At 40.3% G+C, this 25,993-nt stretch overlaps 4 protein-coding genes across 10 annotated transcripts; 2 read left to right on the forward strand and 2 right to left on the reverse strand.

Moving 5' to 3' along the window:
• Positions 1–416: 416 nt before the first annotated feature.
• Positions 417–4,829, forward strand: ndufaf3 (NADH:ubiquinone oxidoreductase complex assembly factor). Of its 2 annotated transcripts, XM_030728663.1 has the most exons (6): positions 442–570; positions 2,613–2,808; positions 2,922–2,988; positions 3,699–3,799; positions 3,915–4,045; positions 4,537–4,829. In XM_030728663.1, exons 1-5 carry the CDS (start codon positions 479–481, stop codon positions 4,020–4,022), a joined length of 564 nt encoding a protein of 187 aa, XP_030584523.1. In that variant the 5' UTR covers positions 442–478; the 3' UTR covers positions 4,023–4,045; positions 4,537–4,829. The 2 variants fall into 2 exon arrangements, with proteins under 2 accessions (XP_030584524.1, XP_030584523.1); XM_030728664.1 differs by having other exon boundaries at positions 417–570; positions 3,915–4,829.
• LOC115779817 (rab GDP dissociation inhibitor beta) lies at positions 4,684–9,026 on the reverse strand. 6 transcript variants are annotated; one of them, XM_030728662.1, is made up of 11 exons: positions 8,874–9,026; positions 8,159–8,266; positions 7,972–8,068; positions 7,725–7,859; positions 7,442–7,640; positions 7,227–7,358; positions 6,573–6,672; positions 6,317–6,488; positions 6,091–6,231; positions 5,941–5,995; positions 4,684–5,832 (listed from the first exon to the last, which is right to left on the reverse strand). In XM_030728662.1, exons 1-10 carry the CDS (start codon positions 8,916–8,918, stop codon positions 5,970–5,972), a joined length of 1,155 nt encoding a protein of 384 aa, XP_030584522.1. In that variant the 5' UTR covers positions 8,919–9,026; the 3' UTR covers positions 4,684–5,832; positions 5,941–5,969. The 6 variants fall into 6 exon arrangements, with proteins under 6 accessions (XP_030584522.1, XP_030584518.1, XP_030584517.1 ...); XM_030728658.1 differs by having other exon boundaries at positions 6,087–6,231; XM_030728657.1 differs by having other exon boundaries at positions 4,684–5,855; positions 6,087–6,231.
• A 2,384-nt stretch (positions 9,027–11,410) lies between these two features.
• On the forward strand, positions 11,411–19,463 carry tmem43 (transmembrane protein 43). The gene is made up of 12 exons (XM_030728591.1): positions 11,411–11,620; positions 13,761–13,907; positions 14,007–14,141; positions 16,354–16,448; positions 16,529–16,578; positions 16,665–16,734; positions 16,822–16,892; positions 16,986–17,113; positions 17,216–17,290; positions 18,126–18,227; positions 18,343–18,460; positions 18,541–19,463. Exons 1-12 carry the CDS (start codon positions 11,603–11,605, stop codon positions 18,741–18,743), a joined length of 1,212 nt encoding a protein of 403 aa, XP_030584451.1. The 5' UTR covers positions 11,411–11,602; the 3' UTR covers positions 18,744–19,463.
• Positions 19,464–19,946: 483 nt separating this feature from the next.
• On the reverse strand, positions 19,947–25,024 carry LOC115779789 (rho-related GTP-binding protein RhoA-B). The gene is made up of 5 exons (XM_030728592.1): positions 24,900–25,024; positions 23,818–23,975; positions 23,392–23,512; positions 20,786–20,916; positions 19,947–20,699 (listed from the first exon to the last, which is right to left on the reverse strand). Exons 2-5 carry the CDS (start codon positions 23,971–23,973, stop codon positions 20,526–20,528), a joined length of 582 nt encoding a protein of 193 aa, XP_030584452.1. The 5' UTR covers positions 23,974–23,975; positions 24,900–25,024; the 3' UTR covers positions 19,947–20,525.
• Between the last annotated feature and the right edge of the window lie 969 nt (positions 25,025–25,993).

Here is a 25,993-nt window from a genome sequence, read left to right on the forward strand (position 1 = left end):
GGTAAATACCGAAGGGGGCGCTGTTACACCCCAAACACGCCCCCCAGGCATTTTAATCAAACACAGAGCTGCTCCGGTATTTTATTTTACCTTCATTTTATTTAATTAAACTAAAGATTTTAAATTAAATAAACATCAATAGATGTAGCAAAACCGAAAATAAAAATACAATAAAAATGCGATTAATATTTTAACATCGATGTAAGACTTACATGCATAGTAAATAACCAACGGTTAGCCTTATTCTATTAATCCGCACCCTTTTCTCATTGTTTAAAAATTCAGTTCATTTATTATTGTGCTTCTAGTTAACATAAATGTACACTGTAACAAAATAATATACTCTTTATAATCTTTTGTTTGGCATATATTGAAAATTGTTCGACTTTGCGGTACAGCACACCGGAAACGAGCGCCTGGTGTTGCATTGAATTATTTCCCCCTGTCTGTCACCGGTTGGGTCACTCCTTTGGTTAACATGGCCACTGTGGCGATGTGTTCCAGATTCCTGCTTCAGAAATCAGCCCAGGGCTTTCTGTTTTCCTCCCGAGCGGTGCCCGCTTTCTCTAGGTATGGTGGCGTTTTATTTTAAGGCTTGTGTTTCCATTTAAGCGCCTGTTTTGTTTGTTTTTTTTTTTAACCTCCCCTCTCTGTAGGCGCACATTCTAGATGAAATACCTGCATTTGTCACAGAAGTCTCCAAGTTATTCTAATAATGCAATATCAGTTTTGCGCTTTTGCAAACTGTTATTTCAAGAAAAGCGCAATTTAATCACTGCCATTTCATTAATTAACGGTGTTTATGAGCACACAACCTGCTGTTGTTTTGATTATTATTAGTTGTTCAATATTAAGTAGCCAGTAATTTGTCTTTAAGAAGTTTGTTTTATCCAACAGAACGTTTAAATCCAAATTTACAGTGAAAAAAAGGTAAAAGATCAAATCCTCATATTAAAGAAGCTGTAATCTGCATAATGTTTGTAATGCCTAAAATGGTTTAAATGATATTGACAGAAGAAAGGTGACTGAAGTGACTTTGAACGTGGCAGGGTTGTTTGTGACAGATGGTCTATTTCCAAAACTGCTGGCGTATTGGGATTTTTCCACACAACCAATCTCAAGGATTTACAGAGAATGGTCAGAAAAAGAGAGAATATCCATTGAGCAGCAGTTCTATGGGTGAAAATGCCTTATTGATGTCAGAGGAGAATGACCAGACTACTTTAAGCTTATAGGAATACAGCAGTACCTCAAATAACCACTCGTTGCAACCAAGGTATGCAGAAGAGGATCTCTGAATACACAACATGCCAAACCTTAAAGCAGATGTGCTACAGCAGCAGAAGGTTAGCTAAGAACAGGAAACTGTGGTTACAGTTCACATGGGCTCACTAAAATCAGAGAATAGAAGACTAGAAAATTTTTGCTTGGTCTGATGAGTCTCGATTTCTGCTATGACATACAGATAGTAGGGTCAGAACTTGGTGTAAACAGCATGAAAGTATGGATTCATCCTGCCTTATATCAACAGTTCAGGCTGCTGGTTTTGTAATGGAGTGGCAGAGCTGCCATCAGTGCCTGCACCATCATTGACCTGAATCTGGAGGTGTTTGAGTCAGGGAGGGACAGCAGGTCATCAAATTGCTCTCCATCATGGACAACACATTGCACCCATTCCACACTACAGAGGCAGCAAAGCTTATTCTCCCTCAGACTTATTTAACCTCTCTGACATAAAGAATGCTTCAGGAAATCATTCCTAACCTTATAAAACTGTTCAACCTTATAAAACTGTTCAACAGCTCTCCTTTTTGTGCAGGTGATTATTCCTGTCAGGACATAAGACTCCACACACATTTCTATATCAACCCTTGCTGCTGTTTCTCAGATGTATAGTGTACATGTTATCTTTGCACTACTATTTGCTAGAATTCTCTTTTGCGAAGTCTCTTATTTTTTATATTTCTTATTTTTTTTTCTTATTTTATTTCTTATATTATTTTATCAAAAAATGGCATTACTTCACTTTATAAGAGCTTCAGTATGTGCCTGTGGTACTTTTAACAATGTTTTTTTTATTGTAGATTATGCTATTTTTATTTTTTATGTTGTTGCTGTAACACAGTAATTTCCACTGTGGGATCAATAAAGTATCTATCTATAGCATTTGTGGCTCCTTCTAGAGGTGGTTTGCGTGGTTCTCACAATTTTCTGGCACGTGAGTTCAGTGGTATTCTGATGTGCTGCTCTAAAAAAGCAGCCAGTGAGACTGTAGTTGACCAGAAAGTGCAGAGCACTAAAGTTCAGAAGCAAAGAAGTGCTGACAGCAGGCTAACATTCGCTGCAGCTCCTTAGATAAGCAGATATGTTGGTTCCTGGCTTGCAGAACGAGGCCTAAAGCTTCTGGCTCACAGCCCTGTCAGTGGGTTGGCTTTTAAAGTGGGCCGTTGGGCAGCAGTTCTCTGGTGCAGCCTGGTTTTGTGACATTTAAAGTGGTGTAGAATGTGCAGTGATTATATCACAGATTGTTTCACACCCACATTCTTTCAGAACTATAGAAAATGATTTTCTCTGTATGGTTCTGATTCTGATTTGATGCCTCCCCCCCCCAGCCCATTTCTGTCCCGTGCTCATAGACTGGAACCTTCTGATGATGAGTTGTACCAGCGTACAACAGTGTCTGTCATGAAGAAGGAGGAAGACGGCGGGCTTCTGATCCACAGCTACAGTACTACAGGATTCAACATCGATGGCAACAGAGTGTTTGGGCCCTGCGCCGTGCTGCCTCCGGCTATTCTGCAGTGGAAGGTGAGAGCGCTTTTCAAACGTGCCCTTATCAAAGTTTATCAAATCCTCTTTTCTGTGGTTTACTTTAGTAACTGCATATCTGTTTTCATGGTTTTAAATTTCTCTCTCTGCAGGTTGGAAGTTCAAAGGACATCACAGAAGAAAGTGTTTCACTCTTCCACATGCTTGAACCAAAAATAGGTACAAATATATAATAGCAAAGGAGACCAATATGCAGATGGCTGTCACATTAAAATAAAAAAAAAAAACAAAAAACAAGAAGCACTCTGAGTGCAAACCTCTGCCAAGCAAGCTCACTCTCTGGGCAGTATTTTCTTTTAAGGTAATGGTATTGTAATTTGTTTTCTTTGATATTGAGGAAAGCAGGTCTGTTGACAGTTATTAAACATCAACGTGTTTGCTGGGTTACACGTGATGCTTCCTGACTTCAGAGTCTGCTCTGGCTCTTTAGTCGCCACCGTCAACCCTCCTTATGTAGAAAGACGTGAGAAATGGAGAGAAACTGATCAGAGGCAGTAACCCTCTGTGAGACAGTGCAGAGTTCCTCCACACTGTTGGCACAGTCGGTCCTCTTTTGGCAAACGTCTGTTCATGTGTTGGCCTGTTTTCATAATCAGGCTGTGAGCACACAGTTTGTGTTTCAAATCAGTTTTTGTAAGACCATGTGAGAATCATTTGTGTTCAAGTGTGTGAGGTACATTAATATCCTTGCCAGAGGTACGTGTTCATTTGCATGTTACAGTACAAAATTATCCCCCCAATACATTTTGGTCTAATTTCTTTGCACGCTTTCTTTGTTTTGCTTTTTGTTTGTTTTAAATTGGTCACTTATTGAATTGTGTGACTGGGAATTTATCATCGGTCTCGTCTTTTCTTCTTGGTTCATGAAGAGATTCTTGTGCTGGGCACAGGCACGCGGCTGGAACGAATCGACCCCTCAGTCCTGGCTCTTCTGAAGCGTAAAGGCATCGCTGTGGAGGTGCAGGATACGGTAAAGTACAAGTTCTACTGTTCTCTTTCTGACAGCGTGGCATGCTCTGACAAACACTGAAAGACTTCTTATTGTCTCTTTTATGCCTTTTTCATTCATCTCTTCTGTTTTGCAGCCAAATGCTTGCGCAACCTTCAACTTCCTGGTGAGTGAGCGAAGAATTGTTGCCGCCGGCCTGATCCCTCCATCGCACAGCACAGCACTTGAAGTCAAACAGGAATAACAGCAACAAGTAGAAGTGATCACTGCAGATAGAGGTCAGCAGTTCACTGGCACCAAGCCTCCATAGTAACAAACTCCAGCACTTTATTACAAGCTATTTTCTTATAGACAAAGGTGTGTAAAGTGACCCTTTTATGCTTTTCCTGTCATTTATAGTGTCACAGTGGAGGATGCTCATATTTAATCTGGTTTCTATGAGCACAAAGCTCAGCTCAGGTTTCAGACTGCTTTAAATGCTCTTCCAGTTTTTTTTTTTTTTTTTTTAAACTTTGGTTCTGTGTGATGTCAGTGGGAGCTGTTACCCTTAATGTGGTCATCTCAGGCACCACCTGATGTTCAGACCTTCTGTTTACAAGGACCAGCCAATCAGGAGAGGCTAGCTTAAAGGGGAAGAAGCTAAAACGAGGGGTTTCACAAAGGCCCAGTATAAGATAACTAATAAATTAGCAAAGTATGTTCCCTTTATAGCATCCAATTTCACCTAGTGATCTCTGTGAGGTTTGTGTATCAGTGAATGCTGATGTTGGGTTTCCAGTAAGCTTTTCACACAGTCTGCATGTGGTTGTGCATGAAAGTGTTGCACATCATTGTTGTAATGTTGGATAGAGCTGATTATAACTGTGTGCACGAGTTTAAAGAAAGTCAAGTCAGAACACCAGTGCTGGAGAATTAGACTGTAATAAAGTGTAAATGTGTCATTGTATATAAACACAAGTTTTCCTTGTATAAAGAAATACAAATGTTTTACATACTGCAACTTAGGTGTAATGTATTTTTATGTGTTACAATAAATCTGTTGTAAGACCAACTCAGCAGCATATTTTCATTTTGGATGTGAACTGGGCAGCAGTTAAAGGGACTCGCATGTTAAAGAAATAGTTTTTATGGCTACCAGAAGTAGTGCTGGTGGCCAGTGTCCTTAATTTGGATAAGCCTCTTTACTCCGTGCGTCTGTCCGTCCTCTGCCTCCAGCACGCTGCCGCTGACAAGCTGTTTGTGCAGCACTTAATTCATTGGCTTTGTCCTTCTCACACATAAGCTCCATAGATAAGAGAGTCCACTAATCCATTACACATCACTCTGATTCATTGCTAATCATCTGTCTCTGTGAAGATGCCCAGCGTCAGGCCAAACACTTTATACCCTCATTATTCACATGCAGCCTGCTGCAGCTCATAAACAGTCTCACTGATTGATACTTAAAACAAAAAAAAAATCAATCTAATTAATTTTAACAGTTAGGTGACCTTTTTTCCTTATGCAGAAATTGTACAGCCATACATAAGTGGACTTCTGCATTAGTTGAACATCAAACAAACAGTGAATTTGAAGGTATTTCTGCTTGATACAATAATACTTTAGCAGTTTTTTAGTTGATATCGCTTCATAAGTAATTAAAAAAGTTTCACTCTGGTATAAACAACCAACGTAAGAACTATTCAGCAGAAAGGTCATATTGATGTGTTACCTTGTCTCATAAAAAAAAAAAAACATATTTTAACAGATTGTCACACGAGGGAGAACTTACAGCAAACAAATTAAGAGGAAAAAGGGACATCAGACATTTATATAGCACACTCAGTTCAATCTACACCCTACATCACACCCTCTGCTTTACAGCTGTGGCCTATAATTATCCATTCATGGCCTCCCAGCTGCTGAATGATTTGGTCCTCATGTCAAGTCATTTTCAGTCATCATCAGAGTTATGAGACTGATGCCGTGATCCTGCGAAGCAGAGCTCCGTCCCCGTGAGCCGCTGGTACATGTCTTTGATGTCCTCACATTCAGTCTCAAAGTGGTTTGCTGCGCTGTATGAGCGGGACACAAATATCTAAAATGAGAGAGAGGAGTTCAATAAATAAGGCCACCATCCCATTTTCAATCTTATTGTTTTGGGGGGAAACCCCTGTCATTACCTGACTCTTTTTTCCATCTTCATTTGGAACTAGCAGGTTGCTGACAGACACAAATCTGAATTCAACAAAAAGGAATTGCATCGAATTAAAGCACACTACCATAAAAACAACAAAAATAAACGGTAAGATCTGAGAGTGCCACCAACTTGCTTATGATGGGTTCGAGGAGCTCGAGCCCTGGCTGCACTTCTTGCTCTGGGTTGTTGGTTTCTGCAGTTGTGCTCACCGTGGCGATGTACATCCCATCTGAGGCCACATTGTGGGCAAAAGACACCACAGATATATAAATGTCTGTATAGAGGAGGAAATCCAGAAATAGCAGGTTAGAGGGTTCAACTTTGTATATGGTATATATTCTGGCACTGTGACTTAGTACCTGACTTCCTGCTGAGCTGAGTTTGAGGGATGATGATCTGACAGGAGCTGGCATCATGAGTGTTTTTAACTGGATGATTTAGTAAACAGATCACCCTAATGACGCGTCCCACCTTCCTGACACGACTAGGAACGTAGCTGGGATCGCAGATTAACTGTTTGCAGTGAAACAGCTGTTAGAAAAAGAGAGAGGAAAAAAACACGTTAGTGAGAGCAAAAATTCTGTGATTGATAGTGCTTAATTTCATATTCTCCACCTTCCCCTCAGATTTCACAGCTTTCACTTTGCCATTATCCATCACAATCTCATCCACTGCCCTGTTCAACAAGAAGGTTCCTCCATACTCTGCATTCAGTCTGAAACACACAGGAGACTTGATTTCAGTGATGAAAGCATGAATATCATGAATGTTTTCATAAAACAGGTCCTATTATGCTTTTCCTTATTGGCAGAAGCTCACATTAAATATGGCCAAAGTTTCAAAGAAATCTCTCTAAACATTTTATAAACTTTTCGTCACTCTTGCTTCTGAATCCAGTGAGACTGGATATCCCTAATGTGGTCATTTCAGGCATGCAGCTTTCACTTTATGCAGAGAAGCCCCACCCACCTGCTGCTTGAACCTTTTGTTTTCAAGGAGCAACCAATCAGAAGAATCAAAGGCCCGGTATAGGATAAGTAAGGCTTGTTTTGAACTGTGACTCATGCAGAGCTACTCTAGGAGAATCCAATGCTAAAAATATGGAGTTGGAAATGACAAAAAGGGCCCCTTTTGATATTTAATGGAAAAATATCAACTAAAGACCATCTGTTTGCTAAAGGCTGATGATGATATTTATGCAGCAAACAGTTTTTCACAAAAATTCACCTGATTAAATGACATGAATCAAGGAACTAGTGAGAACCTGACCTGGCAAAGCCCTGTGGTAGCTCCCCGAGCCCATATACCGGGTAGAGGTATGGACTGGTGTTGCGACAGGCCAGAGAATCAGAGTACAGCCTGATCCGACTGATGATTTCCACACAGGGCAGGTCCAGGTAACTGCAAGGACAGCAGATGGATAGGTTTAATCATCTCTACTAATCAGTGTTCAATATAATCTCATTTATGTCCCTGTAACTGACCTCTCACTGTTATGTAAGGCTATGGCGTGACCTATAAACTCTATGACATCAAGTCCCAGGTCATAGCGATGGAACAGTTCCCGTGTGCTCGTTTTGTGAGGATCCACATCGTGGTAGGTGCGAGGGTTTTTTATGTCAAAGTTCAGAGCAAAAAGCAGCAGCTTCTTGAACCTCCTCTTGTCGAACATGCCCATCAGATCTGAAAATGTGTATATCTGAGCGTTAGAAGGATATGTGCGTCTGGAAATTTATCTTAAAAAAGTGGAACAATTTGGATTGTCACCTGAAGCATCTGCATCTTTTTCATTGGCAGGGACTTTGTGCACTTTTCCTCCTTTGTATACATAGCTGCCTTCTACAACTTTAAAGTCCAGATACCGAGTAACCTCGCTGTGGACCAGGATTTTTACCAGCTGACCTATGCAAACACAGCAGATGGCACCCAGAAATTAAAGTGCACTCATTCATCTAAAAACAATCAGCAATGCATTGCACAAACAACTTTTAATGTACAGTGTTTAGACTTTCACCGGTGGCAAGAAAAAATTTGGGGATGAGGTCAACGTTCCACTCTTTCCCTCTGCCCATTGATTTAGGAGGACCAGGAACTTTAAACTTCTTGTACAGCTGTGAAGAAAGGAAACATCTCATATCAGCAGTGTTTGAAAGAAGATATATGCACGCCTGCTCAAGTGTTTCGCATTTGTTTGCACACACCTCCTCAAGGGGAGAAATGGATGCGCTTTCTCCCCCATAATAAGGATTCTTATCGATGTGAAGAACCTTTTTCCCACTTAGAGTCATTAAACCAGAGATGATGCATTCCTGAAAGAGATTGGGAAGAAAATGGTGGGGCGAATGTGTCAGAATCAGCAGCTGGTAGTTTAGGATATGCAGACCAGGACTAGACTAATGAGATAATTGCCATAAATCCCCTTTAGCAGCCAGCAAGGGCTTAGCAAGTCTGCATGTGCATCATCTGTAAAAGCGACAAAAATATGGCAGGAAGTCCACTCACAGCCAGAGTTCACGATCACTTATTCAATCAAGAGCAATGATACAGAAGGGAGGAAATGAAAGAACTGATGACTGCAAGTGCTAAGTATAAGGACTGTGACTCAGCTTGAGAATCATTTTGATAAGAACACAGTTACTGTCACTTTTTAGCACTTTCCAGTTGGAAAGGTGACTTGTTTATCTCCATTTCCATCTAAATTGAATGGATTTGTTGCTTGTTAATTTATTTCTGCACTGAAGACTATGTGACAAAAGACGGCTTGCTTAGTTCACTTGGTTCAAGCTTTGTGCTCTGATTGAAAACATAGCAGGCGCAAAACCCTGTGAACCGACAGACACGTATTTCTTTCCTCATATAGTAATTCATAAGAGATTATCTCATAAAATATTTTACAGCAAATACACGCTTTCTTACCTTCAGTCCAGTTCCAAGCACTATAATATCATACTCCTGCTCCATCCTCACTGAGTCCCAGTGCTTTTCCTGCAGCCTGTCGCAGTTTATGAGTGTGGGTCTGTGTGTGTCTATGTGTGTTAAGATAGAAACAGGTGTGATGATGATAGGTGACACCAATTGCTTGGTGTTCCCCTTTGCAATAATCCTCTTAAGACTGGCCCATCTATGCAGTGTGTGTGTGTGTGTGTGTGTGTGTGTGTGTGTGTGTGTGTGTGTGTGTGTGTGTGTGTGTGTGTGTGTGTGAAAGAGAGAGAACAAAATAGAGATTGTCTCTAAGAGGTTGTGTTTCTCAGTCACTGCAGACTGAGGTATTAAATGAAGATGAATATGATGATATCAGTTATGGAAACAGTAAGTATTCAGTAGCTCAAGTTAATGCATTAACACATGAATGTAAAAGTGTGTAAGTCCATTACACACAGACCTTGTCGTGCAAAATTCTATTTAAAATGTACATGGCTCTTATCAGCAAGTTGTATTCAAAGTGTAAAATACACAAAGTTGATTTTGCAGCAGAATATCCTCTATATACTGAATTGAATATATACACTGATCAGGCATAATATTATGACCACCTGCCTAATATTATGTTGGTCCCCTTTTTGGTGCCAAAACAGCCCTGACCCATTGAGGCATGGACTCTCTTAGACCACTGAAGGTGTACTGTGGTATCTGCACCAAGATGTTAGCAAAAGATCCTTTAAGTCCTGCAAGTTGTGAGGTGGGGCCTCCATGGATTGGACTTGTTTGTCCAGCACATCCCACAGATGCTCAATTGTATTGAGATCTGGGGAATTTGGAGGCCAAGCCAACACCTCAAACTCGTTGCTGTGCTCCTCAAACCATTCCTGAACCATTTTTACTTTGTGGCAGGGAGTATTATCCTGCTGAAAGAGGCCACAGCCATCAGGGAACAGTGTTTCCATGAAAGGGTGTAAATGGTCTGCTTAGGTAGGTGGTACATGTCCAAGTAACATCCACATGGATGGCAGGACCCAAGGTTTCCCAGCAGAACATTGCCCAAAACATCACACTGCCTCCACCGGTTTGCCTTCTTCCCATGGTGCATCCTGGTGCCAAGGTGTTCCCCAGGTATGCCATGTGCATGCACCCAGCCATCCACGTGATGTTAAAGAATACATGATTTATCAGACCAGGCCACCTTGTTTTATTGCTCTATGGCCCAGTTCTGATGCCCACATGCCCATTGTTGACGCTTTTGTCAGGTGACAGGGTCAGCATAGGCATTGTGACTGATCTGCAGTTATGCAGCCATGTAAGCAACAAACTGTGATGCACTGTGTATTCTGACACTTTTCTATCAGGACCAGCATGAACTTTTTTTTTTTGGCAATTTGAGCTACAGTAGCTCATCTGTTGGATCAGACCACACAGGCCAGCCTTTGTTCCTCACATGCATCAGTGAGCCTTGGTTGCCCATCACCCTGCCGCCGGTTCATCACTGTTCCTTCCATGGACCTCTTTTGATAGATACTGACCACTGCAGACTGGGAGATGCTCTGACCCAGCCATCTAACCATCACAATTCAGCCCTTGTCAGACTCGCTCAAACCCAACTTTGAGGACAAAATGTTCACTTGCTCCCTAATACACCCCACCCAGTAACAGGTGCCATGATGAAGATAAAATCAGTGTTATCTACTTCACCTGTTAGTGATCAGAATGTTATTATGCCTGATTGGTGCATATAATTGTTGTATTCGTACTTATAAATTACTGCTAGGTCAGACAGCACTAGTGTCAACAACCTCAAATGAGGTTTGGTTTTATTGGAAACACAATGGGTACTTTTATCTAAGAGGGAGCAAAAACCTGCACTCTCCCACCATATATCACACCAGAATGAAGTGTTTGAACATTTAGAGAGAGCTGCAAAGCACAGGGTTATTTCCTGGTGAAACTCAAGCATGGTCCTTTCTCCTATACCCTCACCTTCATTCTAAGCAATTTGACTGCCGTCCAAAACAAAGGTCTGGGAGGCTTTTTGAAATGTTGCAGAGGATTTATATTTTATATCTTAATATATCTTCTGAACTAAGACAGGATTTTCTTTATGAAAACCTGGATTGCCATACTTTGATTTAGAAGAGTGTTTCATTCTTTATTAATTAATTTGCTTTTTCATGTGCCTCTTGTTCTCTGGTTGTTTGTTTTTTTTTGTTACATTAAAAAAAAATTACTACAAAAAGAGTTTGCTGTGTGTGCTATCGTCATTATAATTGGAAAAGAAACAAGATGTCAAAGTATAGTGAAGCAAAAGTATAAAGAAAAAGTATAAAGTAACATTCTCTTGAGCAACTTTTATTTTCCACCAGTAGGTGTCACAGTATGAACAATAACAACCCATAAAATTGCGTGTTTCAGGTTTCAGCAAAGCTGGTTTGACTCACCTGCTACAAAACTACATTTCCCATAAAGCCTCGAGAAAAATGATTTCCGGGTCGGGCAGGGAAGTTTCTTTTTTCTTTTCTTGTGATTGCATCATATCACCCGGGCAACCGGTGGGTTGGGCGGGAACTACATTTTAGTATTTCACACAGTGTCCGCCTGCCTGGGAGAGTTTCGGAACAGTCCTGAGTAAAAGTGAAAGCGGCCGTTGGTGTGTCAGTTTACGGCTGCTAGCATCTTTATCGTTCTTCAAAGTTGGGGGTCGAGAAACTGGAGAAATGTCTTCAGCACAGGCAGTAGGTGGCTGCAGTAAAGTGCTTTGGTTTTACTTTATAAACATAAACTCCTTCCGGTTTTTCGGTGTGCTTATAACGCAACGTTAGCACCTTAACTGTCGCCTTTTTCCAGTGTCAGTTTTATCTAACATGAAATTTTGAATGCTCTAATTGAGTGCTTAGAATGGCAACAGGGGTGAGTCGCAGTTTAGTGATATTTTCTCTCAGACACGAAAATGAGTTAGGAAGTTAGAAAGGGGTGTGCCACCTTTTCACGCCTAATTCGTGATGAGACATGGGACCATAGACTGCATTCAGGGGACAGACACAGTGGTGATCAGAAGTTTACTTCCACTCATCATGGGCATGAATGAATGAATTTTGTGCTTTTAATGAGTTCTTTGAACTGTTCTCTTCCCAGGGTGAGTGACTTCAGAATACATTTATAACTTTCGAAACAAGACTTTGGTGCACAAATATTAATTTGTTTTGGATTTTCTCTGATCCATACAGCGTCAAACGTATACATATAGGCTCAAATATATACGTACACACTAAAATCTTTTAATAAATGGTGCTGAAGATTATACCATGTCTTAACTTGACAAGGCCATGGCCTACTAAGGTCTTATGTGTCCATGATTGACTATAACTGGTAGTTTCTCTTTGCCAGCATTAAAAGGATTTGTTTGACGGCACTCATTGGATTGACCCATACTCAGAACAATGGGGAAGTCCAAGGAAATTGGTGAAGATCTAAGAAGGAGAACTGTAAATTTACACAAGCTGGGAAGGTCTCTTGTAGTCTTTTCTAAATAACTGCTGATTCAACATCATCAGTTCAAACAATTGTATGTAAGCACAAGTTATTTAGATGTGCCAACACTTTGCCAAGATCTGAAGGAAGACCCAAACTGTCACCCTCAGAGGGGAAAATGTTTGGAACCACTCAAACCTAACCTACCCTGAACAGTAAACATCATCCTCTGGGGCTGTTTTGCTGCCAGTGGTACTGGTACACTGCACAAAGTGGATGGAATCATGAAGGAGGACTACCTCCAAAATCTTCAACTTCACCTTGAAACATGTACTTAGTTGCAGGATTCTAGCCAGAAAAATTTGCAGCCCAGTGACCTGAAGGGAAGGGGGGTGGGTGGGGGGTGGTCCCCTCTGTGTCAGATGACAGCTTGCTAGTGCTAGTAGCCACGCCCGCTTGTTAATTGTGGTGATGACAATCAGTTCTGATAGTGAACTGGTGAAATTCTCAGCCTGGTGTGAACAGCACCGGGTGACCAACTGCTGGCTAGAACCCTGAATTGGTTGTTCCAACAGGACAATGATCCCAAACACAGATTAAAAACTGGGTTTGGAATGGATAAAGCAGCCTAACATTAAGCTTCTGGAATGGCCTTCCTATTGAAAAAGCCAGGTCCATGCCAGGAGACCAACCAAGTTAAATGAGCCTCTACCAATTCTACCAAGAAGACTGGTCAAATATCAATCCAGAAGTATGTCAGAAGCTTGTTGATGGCTACCAAAACCATGTGGTGGAGGTGCAACTTGCCAAGGAACATTTAACCAAATATTAGTATATGTGAGCCTGTATGTATACTTTTGACCCAGTGTTGATTAAAGAAAATCCAAAAACATTCAAGCTTGTGCACCCATATCTTGTTTTTCAAAGCTATTAAAGATGTATGCTGTACAGTCATTCCACCCTGGAAAAAGAACAGTTCAAGCCCTGACATTCATGCTAACAATGACTGTATGCAAACTTCTGAACACAACTGTCATTGCCTGGTACATACAGTTGTGAAAAATTGCTGTGAGAAAAATGTTGGTTCACTTTCCAATATTCATATATTTAAATCATATGTTTACTAGTAAAAGACTGGTATACATAAACGAACAAAGACAGTTTAATGTTAAAGGTGTTGGTTGTAATACTTTCTCTGATTTTATTTTAAATCGTGTCATAATTAAAGATCACAAAGATGTTATCATGGCCTACTTTTTTTTGCTGCTACTGTCACTTCTTCCTAACAAAGCAAATATAACTACATACTAATCAGAAATCAAAGCCAGTGTTATCATGCATCTTTCTTCTGTACATTTTATTGTGGATGCTGTGTGTATTCAGGTCGTTGTTATGTTTGTCCAGTTTCCAGGTAAAGGTCTAGACCAGCACAAGCAGGTGTCTGTAAAGTCCAACCCTGGATTTCTGGAGCGATTAAGTGAAACTGCAGGAGGAACAGTTGTTGGTGTGGGACTGTTTTTCCTCTCAATTTATGTTCTCTTCACCAATGAGGTAGGAAACAGTTTCTTCCAAGTCGCTCAGATCATCATGTTCATGATGATTTAACAGCAGACTAAAGGCAGGGCGCTGTCTCTGCAACTGTTTCTGCAGGGACGGGCTCTGCAAACAGCAACTTCCCTGGATGAAGGTCTCTCCCAGGTTGTATCCCTGGGACCTTATGTCAGCCTCGACCCACAGAACAATGGCCATTTAGTTCACCTGTCTGCAAAGCTGCATACTTTAGAGGTAAATATTTTGAACACTGTTCTGTCCAATCATGTATTTGTCAGCTGATAAGCAACAAGAAATGTCAGTACAGAATACAGTTATTATTATTATATGTCCTAATTAGTTCTTTAGTTCTGTTATGCTTAGACTTTTTGTTTTGAATTCAGTTTACTTTTGGTTAGTTTATGGAGCATTTCAGAAATGTGTAGTTTTAATGTAGTTTTCATAAGGTTCTGTATTAGTTTTAATTTTTTAATTATTATAATATGGAGGATATTTGTCAGGGGAGTCATTTCATGCCTTCCACCTCACCATCACAAATTTGCCTGAAAAAACTCCAGGGGAAAGATGCACATCTTAATAGGAATGTTGCAAAATTTCAGGTTCCTGCTGTCATTAGTTTTCTCAAAAACATATTTCAGGGGATGAAGGTAGGAGTGTTTTCTAGGATCATTTTTTGAGGGGATGTTTTAATTCAGTTTATGCACCGTCATGGCCATTCACCTGGTTTAGACCGTTTTAAAATAAAATTATGTGCCTTGTACATGAGAAGCTGTAAATAAAAGATCAGTCCCCTACCTGCAAAATTATGGTTTCTACAGGCGTCCAAATCTGTGGCCAGAAATCAGACATCCAAAAATTTAAGGACTTCAATTATTCTCTAACCTGAGAGTCCAAATACCAGATGTTTACCCTAAAAAATCTGATGGACCTAGCTCAAGCAGTTTTCTAAATATCCATCCATCCATCCTCTTCCGCTTATCCTGTTCAGTGTCATGGAGGGGCTGGAGCCTGTCTTAGCTGTCATAGGGCAAGAAGCAATTTTCTAAATAATGGAAGTTTAAAATGGCACCTCAAAAAATTAGGCTTGAAAAACACTTCTACCTTCATCCCTTAATTTTTAAATTTTTTTTGAGAACATTAATGAGAGTAGGGACCTAAAATTTTGCATAATTCCTATTAATAATTGTATTTTGTTTTTTTTCAGGCAAATCTGTGATGGGCAAGTAAGGAGTTTTTTTTTGTTGTTTTTTTTTTTTGATGAATTGAGATCATTTTTTTTTTTTAGTTAACTGAAACTCCGAGCAATGTTGGAGAATCAGGTTGGGAAACACTCCTTTCGATTTAGGTGAGGGAGCACAGGACACGGGACCGCTCGCTCTGAACTCGCTGCACCGTTTGCGTGTGCTATTCTTACATGGGTGCAGTTGGACATTGCACAGACTTTGTACCATGGAGCTGGCAGATGAAAGGCTTTCAGCTCTGGCTGTTTGCCTTCTCACGTGCACCTCTGTCGAGTGATGTCTAGAAAGTTCAGGGTTCTCTTAGTTTGTTTGCTGAGATAAACGGGTAGTGCTGACAGTGAGACATAATGCGGCTTTTCTGTCTGTTAAATTAATACACCACCTCAGCCACAAGGAAACTATTTTTTTGCAGTATTTCAGTTTGTTTTTTTTTTTAATGTTAACTTTTAAAATGGGCCACTTATTGGCTTCCTGGTTTTGATTCTGGAGATGTATTCTTGTTTAATTTATACACTGAAGCATCATGCAGTCTCACTTGTATTTGTTCATGTATTCATATTAAATTAGACTAGAGTATTATTGTATTCAATCATTTGCTTTACCAGATAAAACAGCGGGAACGCCCGGCTCCAATTGTCCATGCCCATAATTTTTCAAGGTTTAAAAAGTTGAGCTAAAATAACTTTCCTTTTATGAATGTAAATGGAGTTTCCTATATTAAATTCAAGTAGCCTGCAAATCCAGAATCTGGGTAGGATCAGTTTCACTTTTAAACCAAATTGACCTCTGACCTTCACTTTTAGCTCAAGGTCGCCAAGATTCAAACTTGTCCAAGATTTTTAGTAGATACATCTGTGGTGTGAATTTGAACATCCTTCTGCACATTGTTCTCAATTTACCACATTCCAAAGATTTTCACAAAAACTTGACCTCTGACCTTGGCACAATTATAGCAAAAATTTAATCAAGTGATCTAGGGGTCACTGGCTATCTGTAATACCCCATTCCCCCCTCCGGGGGTGGGGTAAATATTGATTACTGTGTCATCCACAGTAAAAATCCAACATTAAGAATTTGTACACACCAATCAGCTGTTATTTATTATTAGTCAAGGCTGAAGTGTTGTCTTCAGGCAAGTGTTTTTGACTTATTGGTTGATTATTGATTTATTCCAGTTAAATATTCATGTGTCTGTGTCTGTGTAGCCCCTGTATGACCCCAACTACAAAGTGATGGTGCATGCAGTGAAGCTGAAGCGCCAGGTGGAGATGTATCAGTGGGTGGAGTACCATGAGAGCAGGTGAGGGTGTTGTCTGCATATCAGCATTCAGGGTGCGGTCGGGTGTGAATGAGGAACAATTACTGTACATTTTATTTCAGGGATTACCAAGAGAACGGTGAAACCAAAACAGAAACGACGTACACCTACAGTGAGTTGGCTTTTCCTTTTTTGAGATCTTTAGTCTTTGGTAACAGCGTGGCCTGTGTAATGGGGGTTGTGACTCCTTTTCTTTAGACACCGAGTGGAAGTCAGAGTTGGTGAACAGCCGCCATTTTGATAAGGAGATTGGCCACCAGAACCCAAGGTACTAAAACATATTTAAGGTGATCATTTGTTTTTCACCTCATGCATGTGTGTCCAGTCCCCTCTCACTGCAGTCTTTATGTCTCAGTGCCATGGCTGTTGAGAGTGTGACGGTGGTTGCTCCTGAAGTCCGAGCAGGACCTTTCATTCTGTCTAAAGGTTTGTGTCTAAGCAAATGTGCAGGCACTGCACAGATGGTGTGTTTTATGTTTTTGGATTTTAGTACTCACTTAGTCTCCTGGTTATCCTCAGGCCTGGTGGCGCAGATAAATAACTTCCAGACACTGAGTTTGAGGGATTTTCCCATCTTCAACCTGGACCCTTTTCTGTCTATTTATGATGACTATTTCTATCACACTCAAAATCCACGAAGGCCAGAGGTGAGCATCAAAACGTGAACTCCTCACACATATATTTGATGTTGCACTCTGCGTGTTATGTGTTCCACGTTTGTTGACTTTGAATTTGTTTGAATTCACGAGGTGGGTGATGTGCGTGTGAGGTTTTCCTTCGCTGGACTGAGCAGTGACAACTCTCTCCTGGGCCCGCCTCAAACTGTAGGTGCTACAAATGACTCATCTACATGTTCTCTGCCTACATTTCCACTGGGTCTTGACATTATTCTGTATGTAAGCTACTGATGCAGCTTGTGGATCTGAAAAGTAAACTCAGTGCCTTAAACCTGCATTCTTTCTGATGGCCAGCAGGGGGAGACTCCTGTGGTTGCAAAAAGAATTCTCATTGTATGGAAGTCTATGGAAAAGTGACCCCACTTTTCAATTCAGTTACCCAGTAAACATTTTCCTAAAGAGTTTATGGTCTCAGTTGCTAGCTTCGGATCTTCAGTATTGCATAATGTTCGTTTTGTACTTTTTGGTCCTAATTAGAGTAAAGTGTAGTATATAATTTGAATATTGGTAACATTAGTGAAATGAACCTTGTGGTTAACAAGTTGCTTATGTATGAGCATACAGCATCATCAGTAAGGACCCACACTTGCTCGTGATGATGGTGATGGACCAGGCCAGAAACCAATAGATGACCTCGCTACAGCTATGTCCATATTTATATAGTCTATGGTGCCCACATGATGCTCTGATGTTGCTATTTATAACGCTCAATGAAAATATTGTATCGTTATTAGGTATAAAATTCAGTTTCAATAGTACTTCGATTAATATTAATATAAATAGAATTTGGATAATCACTTACTTGTTCAAGTCATCTGTTTATGAGTACTTATTACTGCATTTTGTTAAGAATAGAGATGTTCATTTTACCATGAAATATATGCAGGAAAATTTTTCTCATAAGAGTTGCTCATTCTTTTAATTTTGATTAAAACTATTAGTTTCTACAGCTCTGCTTCAGATGCTGCTGTCTGTTTTTCAGGTCAGTGTTGTAGCTATGCAGAGAGGGGAGCAGCTGGTGCCATTTAAAACCAAATCAGGAGACACTCTGGAGATCCTTTATCTGGAGGAGCTTTCTGCAGAGGTCAGCATGGGTTCTATTTCCATTTGTTGGGCTGTTGCTCATTTTAATTATTTGGGGGGTAAAATATATGTATCTATGTGGTTTTAAGTGTATTTTTGTTATGTGTTATCTGTAGGAGGTGTTTGCGAGGGAACACCAGTTTAACAGCATGAAGACTTGGGGACTCAGGGCTGCAGGCTGGGCCCTCATGTTCCTCGGTATTCAGCTGAGCATGCGAATCATCTACACGTTGGGTAATTCTTCTGCTGTACAGTTTTGTTTCATCCGTCCCTGCATCTGTTATTCATACTTGCTGTTTGTCATGTCCCTGCAGTGGACTGGGTTCCTGTCCTCAGAGAGCTCGTGTCCATTGGCCTGAAGATCTTCGCCTTGTGTGTCTCATGCTCACTGTCTCTTGTTATCATTGGAGTCAGCTGGCTTTTTTACCGACCGTTGGTGGCAGTAGCTATAGGAGCACTGGCTCTGCTTCCAGTGTTTCTTGCCCGCTCAGGACTTCCCGCCAAGAAGAATGCCTGACTGTTGAACTGATGATTATAGGTTTTCTGATGGCTGGCTGCAGATGTTTTGTGCAGCCTTTTTTTTTTTTAAAGTTTGTTACAACCTGCACAGGAGTTGTTGGTTTAAAGAGACATTCAGTCTGTTTAATCTGACATCAATCACAAGCAGCAGATAGCATTTGCCTTTGAATATCTTCAGATGTGGCCATTCAGAAATTCATCCAAAATCCTCACTGATATCTCACCTGAGCAACTTTGAGACTTTGCTGTTGTCTCATTTTTACTGTACTACACCAAAGTTATTCCTTCCACCAAATGTTCAGCTGTTTCTTAGCTTGAATTTTTTCACCTAGTTAAAATAAATGCAGTCCTATCCAACGGTCCTGCACTAAACTCTTGAACTGCACTGTTACACTGACAGATGCTCCAACAGTCTACAAAAACAGGAGAACTTTACATTATCAGGGTAGGATTTAATGCACTGATCTGTGAGGCTGCATTAATTTTAGCTACATGTATCTAATGAATTGTTTACCTGTATGTTTATTGGATACCTGTTTTCACTTTATCTGCAGCAACCAAGCAAGTGTGTACATAGCTGTACTTTAAGGCTCATAAGTAAATTTAATAGCTGCAAAATTACTCACAAAATTCAATTGTGTAAAACTGAAAAGATACCACAAAACTGGGATTCTCAGTTTTGTCTGCGTTACCTGTTGAATAAAGAGCTCAGAAAGTTTGAAGTTACTTTTGGCTCATGTTTTCCATCAGGACAAACTACAGAAGATGACTGATACTGGCTTATAACAGAGAGTGAAGGTAGAGGCAGTTTGACCACCAGAGACCCTGGGCAGGTTTATTTTTCAGATTCATTGTCCTGATCAGTAAACATCTTGGCTTTAAGTTTATAACAGCTATTTCATGGGATTCTTATAACATGCTTCTCATTTTGGAAAATCTTTGTGTATTCAGACTCAAATCACAAGGCAGCAATCAAGTAGTGGCTCGTATTAATCTATAATGTCAAACATAAACTGAGGAGCCTGAGCACAACTCTGAAACACATGCATGAAGTATTTAAAATGGCCCTCCAAGATGAAGAAACTTAATCCTTAAACTTTTTACCAACTACAGGAATTTGACTGCTGTCCCTAGGCAGGGTTGTGATTCATTAGTTAAGTATAATTGTGTAATTGAGTGTTCAGTTAAGTGATGCAAGTTATCCAGATTCTTACAAAGTAATTTATTACACAAAACACTAAGTTTCCATTTGCATTTTAGCAAAAACACATTTTCCAGTCTCACATTGTGCACATGATCATAATGCACAGATTTGTAGATGAAGCACACAAACAAATTTTGACTTCATGTGTGCACGAGTTTGTTGAGCTAAAGGACTGCAGGTCACAGTGTACAGGTACTTCTACCCTGGTTGGCGGTGGAAACATTCCTCCGATCAGCGTGCAGGGCCTAAGCACTTTACTGTAGTTGGCAGGCTGACACCACAGGTCCCCTGGCTGACCTTTTTGATTACATATGTTTGGATAGAGCAGGTTTCATTATTATGGCAAATTTACTCATGTTTAAGTACAAAAAAGTATTTTCCATAACCTCAAAATTGAATACTGACAGAACCTGACTACTTTTGCTTAAGACAAAAAAAAAGAAAAAAAAAAAGTAAAAGCATTACACCTTTAGTAAAAACTGGGGAGAACAGTCTTTTGGGTGGGTGTGTTTGGGGGTAGGTTTGACCTAATTCTCCTTCTTTCCCCCCTGCAGGAAGCAGTCCTCATGCCTCCATTTACAGTAGGACGCATTTATTGCTCTTCTTTCCCCGCCTGGCCTGTAGTGCAGCCCTGGTAGCCATCTCGAATACTTCCCTCACACCATCCTTTGTTTTCGCAGAGCACTCCATGTATCCAAAGGCACCAATCCTGTTAGCCATGTCCCGCCCATCCTCAGGTTTAACGGGTTCCTGAGATAAAGGTCAACAGGTGCTGTTAGGAAAGAAGCCTCCACTGATAAAGACTTTGTTTGCTTGTATGGGGCATTAAGTTTTACCTGCTTCATTTTGGCAAGTTCCCTCCGAGTGTGCTCATCATTCCGCAAATCCTTTTTATTTCCCACCAGTATAATGGGAACGTTAGGGCAGAAGTGTTTCACCTCAGGGGTCCACTTTTCAGGGATGTTCTCTGAATAAGAAGACAAATACAACAGCGTTCAAAGCAGAGACAAGGCTGTTAATTATTTTACTAATGGAGTAACATCGCTCTGTAACACATCACGAAAACACTAATGATCACAAGCTCCCACAGGCCAAGAGGATGCCATGTAACGTGTTTTTTGTGCAAACAATGCAAAAACAAATGCTCATGTTTGACAGTGTGGAGAAATTAAATGATTGTGAATGACCATAAAAACTGCTAATGACATTTCTTTCCACCGATAGATTAGCAGCTCTGGAATGTATGTGAGATGAGGTGGTCTGGAGTTGAATCAAGGAGAACAGATGAGTTACATCTGAAACTTGAGGACAAGATGTGTTGTAATGTTAAAGATCACAAGATAGATGCTTGTCCACTGTGATGTGCAGAAGAGAGAAAAACTGTCCTAACATGACCCTCTGTGTCCAACAGCCATTTTGCATATTTCTTATTCTTAACATTAGATTATTGGAGCTATGTCCAAATCTCCAACAGATCTGTTTGGAGTTATAAACCCTTTTCCTCAATACCTACGGCACTGCAGGTGCTCAAGACATCATTTACAATGAATATATATCTTTTATAAATAGTAGCTTCACAGCATAGTATTTTACACATTTACATAACAAGTGAAAGATTCCAGACTCGTTTCCAGGAGGAGACACATCCCTTTGAGGTTGTGTCAGGAAGGGCTGGTGTAAAAATCTGCCAAATCAAACATGCAGAGCTACCTGCTGTGGTGACCTGTTGTGAATAAGGGAGCAGCAGAAAGTAGCTTACTATGTTTTTTCTTTAACATATTTTTTTTTTAAAAAAGAGAATTTGAAGTTCTGTAATTTAGTTAAATTTAGGGCTGCAACTAAAGATTATTTTTGTAGTCGAATAATCTGTCATTTTTGTTATCGATTAGTCAACGATTATTTCAATCTTAACTCACCTGTTCAAGTCTGCCCACCTGTTAACATCACCTTGTTCTCTTCTCACAATTAAAATAATGACCCATAAAAATACAACTAATCAAATGTATTTTAAACATTAATGTGTCCACCACAATAAATATCAAATAAAAAAATGCATATTAAAGTAAATGCAATTTTTATTTTTAAATGAAAATATAATGTGCAAATAAATAAAAATGGCCTCTGTCCAAAAGTTCAAATAAGGCTTCAAATTAAATCAAAAAGTTTTTTCCGTCCAAAACAGCTGAAAAGTTTACAGATGATTCAGTTCATAGAGGTTTATTATTCAGAATGAACGCGGATATCAATATGAGGAAAAAAAATAGGAGCCAGCTTAGCTGCTCTTATTGTCCTTCACTCATTAGCTAACATAACTGAAATGGTGGCGCTTAGCAAACATCATCCATCAGAGCTTGTTTCCGACAGGTAAACTAACAGAAACATTACTGTACAAACATTAACAGGTATCAGCAACGCACTAACGGACCCATCCAGAGCTGACGTCACAGCTCCAGGGTGCCGGTGTTGTGCCAAAAAGTGATCGGCTGCCATAAAGTGATTTTCGATGTTTCTATGTGCTTTTATGTGTAATGTCTTTGCTTATATTGGTGAATAGAGTGTAGTCAATAGGATTTATGAAGGGCTTAAATATAAAATGAAGAAATGACCTGTTTTTCAAGTATGTTTATAACTCTGCATTATTGCACGTACATTATAATAAATCCAGTCCTCTTCTGTCACTTAAAATATCTTTATAGAGTGTAATGTTATACTTGTTCTGATTTCTGCTGCCCTCTTGGCCAGATTTCTCTTTAAAATCTGACCAATCACAGTTTTTATCCTGATAAATAAAGAATATATAAAAGTCGCTGCCAAAAACCGATTGCAGCTTCTACCGTGTGACAGAAATGTTGCTTCTCACTCAAAATGACTTGATATCATTCACGAGAGAAATGTTTGACATATTTTTCACAGACTATAGGTCAGCAAGTCATTTACAACAGTTTAAATATGGGCAATCATTTTCTGGCAATCACTTTTTGGCACAACACTGGCGATTTAAACGCTCAGCACTGCAGCGATGCTGCCGTGGAAGGAAAGCTCTGCTTTGTACAGTCTGCATTCAGCTTTATTTTTGTTTTCTGTCAAATGCTCCCACACCTTTGAGAGGTAAAAACATGTTCCTCTCCATTTTATGACCCATGTTTTAATCCTGAATTTGCCTTATATCTGCTCCACAAGTAGGAACGAACTTGATTGGAGCAGTGGTAATCAGATGGTGGAAGTAAAGCCACTGTTGAAGAATCACCTTCAACAACCAGTGAAAACACAAAGAAGTGGGCCACAGAAAATATTCCGATCTCAAAACAGTCTGCAGCACTCTGTTAGTCTGGAAAGCGCTACGGAAAACCTTCTTGGTAGTCCCCCCACACACAAAATGTTTGGTGGTTTGGCCATAAGAATTTAAAGTTTGAAATGTTGCTGAGCCCCCTGTTTTACTTACCAAGACTGTCGGGGCTGTCAATGGAGAAACACATTAGAATGACATCAGTGTCTGGATAAGAGAGTGGGCGCAGTCTGTCATAGTCCTCTTGACCTGCTGTATCCCAGAGTGCTAACTCGACCTGCCAAAAGTGTTAAGAAGCTGAAACATCTTCAAACAACATACGGTCCATACTGGGGGAGGAGAGGACAATTAATTTCCCCCAAGGGGCCACATGAGAAACTGGGACTGTTGTGGACAGCTGCACCAGTAAGTTGACCTGAATTCTGCTCAGTATTAATTGAATCTTTTTATAAACTGCTGCTGATTAAGAGTAGATCTTATAATTAGGCCCCTAGGGAAAATTAACTGCCTACCCCCAGTCTATAGGATTGACATTAAATGAGTGCACAGACCAGATTCTTGTAAGAGAGAAATACTCCATACCTGTTTGCTGTCGACTTCAATGTCAGCAACGTAGTTCTCAAACACCGTGGGCACATAGACTTCTGGAAACTGGTCCTTACTGAACACGATGAGCAAACAGGTCTTCCCACAGGCACCATCTCCCACTATGACCAGCTTTTTCCTGATTGCTGCCATAGCTTCAAGCGAGAGATAGAAAATAATTAAAACACGTGGACACGTTATCTATATATCGGGGGGGGGGGGGGGGGGGGGGGGGGGGGGGGGGGGGGGGGGGGGGGTCATTTTATTTTATTGCACTACTCCCGTGATAAACGATGAGCTGCCAGCAACACCCGGCTCTAACCGTATAGCTTTTTGGGACAGTGTAACCACCCTCACGGGTTTTTATGGTCCGACGATCAGCTATACTGCATAAACTATTAACACCTGAGCGCGGCTCAGCTGGCTCCCAGATTAAGTCAGACAGTGAACCCTCTCCCATGATGATACGTTTCCGCTCCGGTGTTTCCGACTCACCCCAGTATCAAGCTCTAAATAAAAATTTAAAAAAATCCCGTTAGACGTTTATCCCATCAATACAAGAATACTGTCCGTATTAACGTGTAAACGGGTGGCAGGAGAATATAACAGGGATCCCTTCAGGGCTGGCTGACCCAGTTTAGTAAACAGGACGCTCTGTTTACTAAAGACCTGACGCTAGCGAGCCATCGAACGTTAGCTTAGCCGGATGTGTGTCCTGTGAGCTCAATTTGAATCTTTACGTTATTATTCGGAGGTGCTGCGGTAAATGCATACAACACGCGTGCCATAATGTTACCCCAGCAGTATTTGCGGTTCGGTTCTAGCTACTGAGCAGAAACACCGCCTCTCCTCTCAGTAACAAACCGGTACCGGTTTAGCCAACTAGGCTAGCTAGCCAGGCTTAGCTTAGCATAACGGAAGTCAATGCGACTTCATCGGTCCGTTAGCTCACTGGCTAGCCTAGGCAAAATACTGATAAAGATACACAGATTTAAAATCAGCATAATAATGTTATTACTAAGAATTAGTATTAGAAAATACCACAGCTGCAAGATTGCTTGAAAATATAACAAACTCACCAAGTTATTGGTTTAAAATCTATCCAAATGAAGTCCAAGTAGTGCTTTGTTAGCTTCCGCTGCTGCGCCTTTACCGTGGTGCCGCTGCTGAAGGATTAACAGGAGGGAAGTGAGGGGGTGGGGACAGCACAGCAATGCACTACAGTACATCATACTTAATAATAATAATAATAATCATAATAATAATAATAATTATTATTATTATTATTATTACGGTTTTCATCAAAACTTGTATACTGCAAAATTCACACTAGGTAAAATTTACATTGATATAATCTTTCCTACATTTTCAGGGCTTTAAGAGTTTACCATTTACTTATGTTTTATTTTGTTTTTGGTGTTTTTTTTTAAACAATGAAGCTGCAGGGAGCTGGTGTAGTGACGGTGGCCTGTGGTTAACCATCCAAAGCAAGAGACAAGTGCACAAGAGACAGAAGAGAGTGCAGGTGGAGTGGATGGAGATGAGTGTCAGGGGTGATTTGTGACAGAAGGACAGCAGCAATAGTGAAAGGGAAGGTTTACAAGATGGTAGTGAGACCTGCTGTGATGTATGGTTTGTAGACAATGGCACTGACAAAAAGACAGGAGGCTGAGCTGGAGGTGGCAGAGATGAAGATGTTAATATTTTCATTCGGAGAGACAATATTAGAAATGAGTACATCAGACGGACAGCTCACGTTGAGTGGTTTGGAGACAAAGTTAGAGAGGCTGGGGATGTGTACAGGTAACAATGGCACATTACTACCAGCAATTAAATTCTTAGCCCCAAGCCCCTCAATATTTCACATAGATACCAATAGCAATATTGCACATGAACTAACACTTAAATAAATAGAATATTAGTAGAATATAAAGTAAACTTTACAAAAAGACTGTAAAGACTAAATACAGATAGAATAAATATAGAAGCAAGATACCTAATACTACTATAGTTTACTATATTTTAACTATATTTGACACACAGCTCTCTTTCCTCCACAGTGTAGAAGTTGCTCTTAAATGACATATGTCTTGACTTAATATTACAGTAAATCCTAATGAAAAAGCCTCATGCTGATAAATAGAAATGTGATCTCGACTGAGATTTTGTTCTG

The sequence above is a fragment of the Archocentrus centrarchus genome, chromosome 5 (genome assembly GCF_007364275.1).
Source record: "Archocentrus centrarchus isolate MPI-CPG fArcCen1 chromosome 5, fArcCen1, whole genome shotgun sequence".
Lineage (NCBI taxonomy): Eukaryota > Metazoa > Chordata > Actinopteri > Cichliformes > Cichlidae > Archocentrus > Archocentrus centrarchus.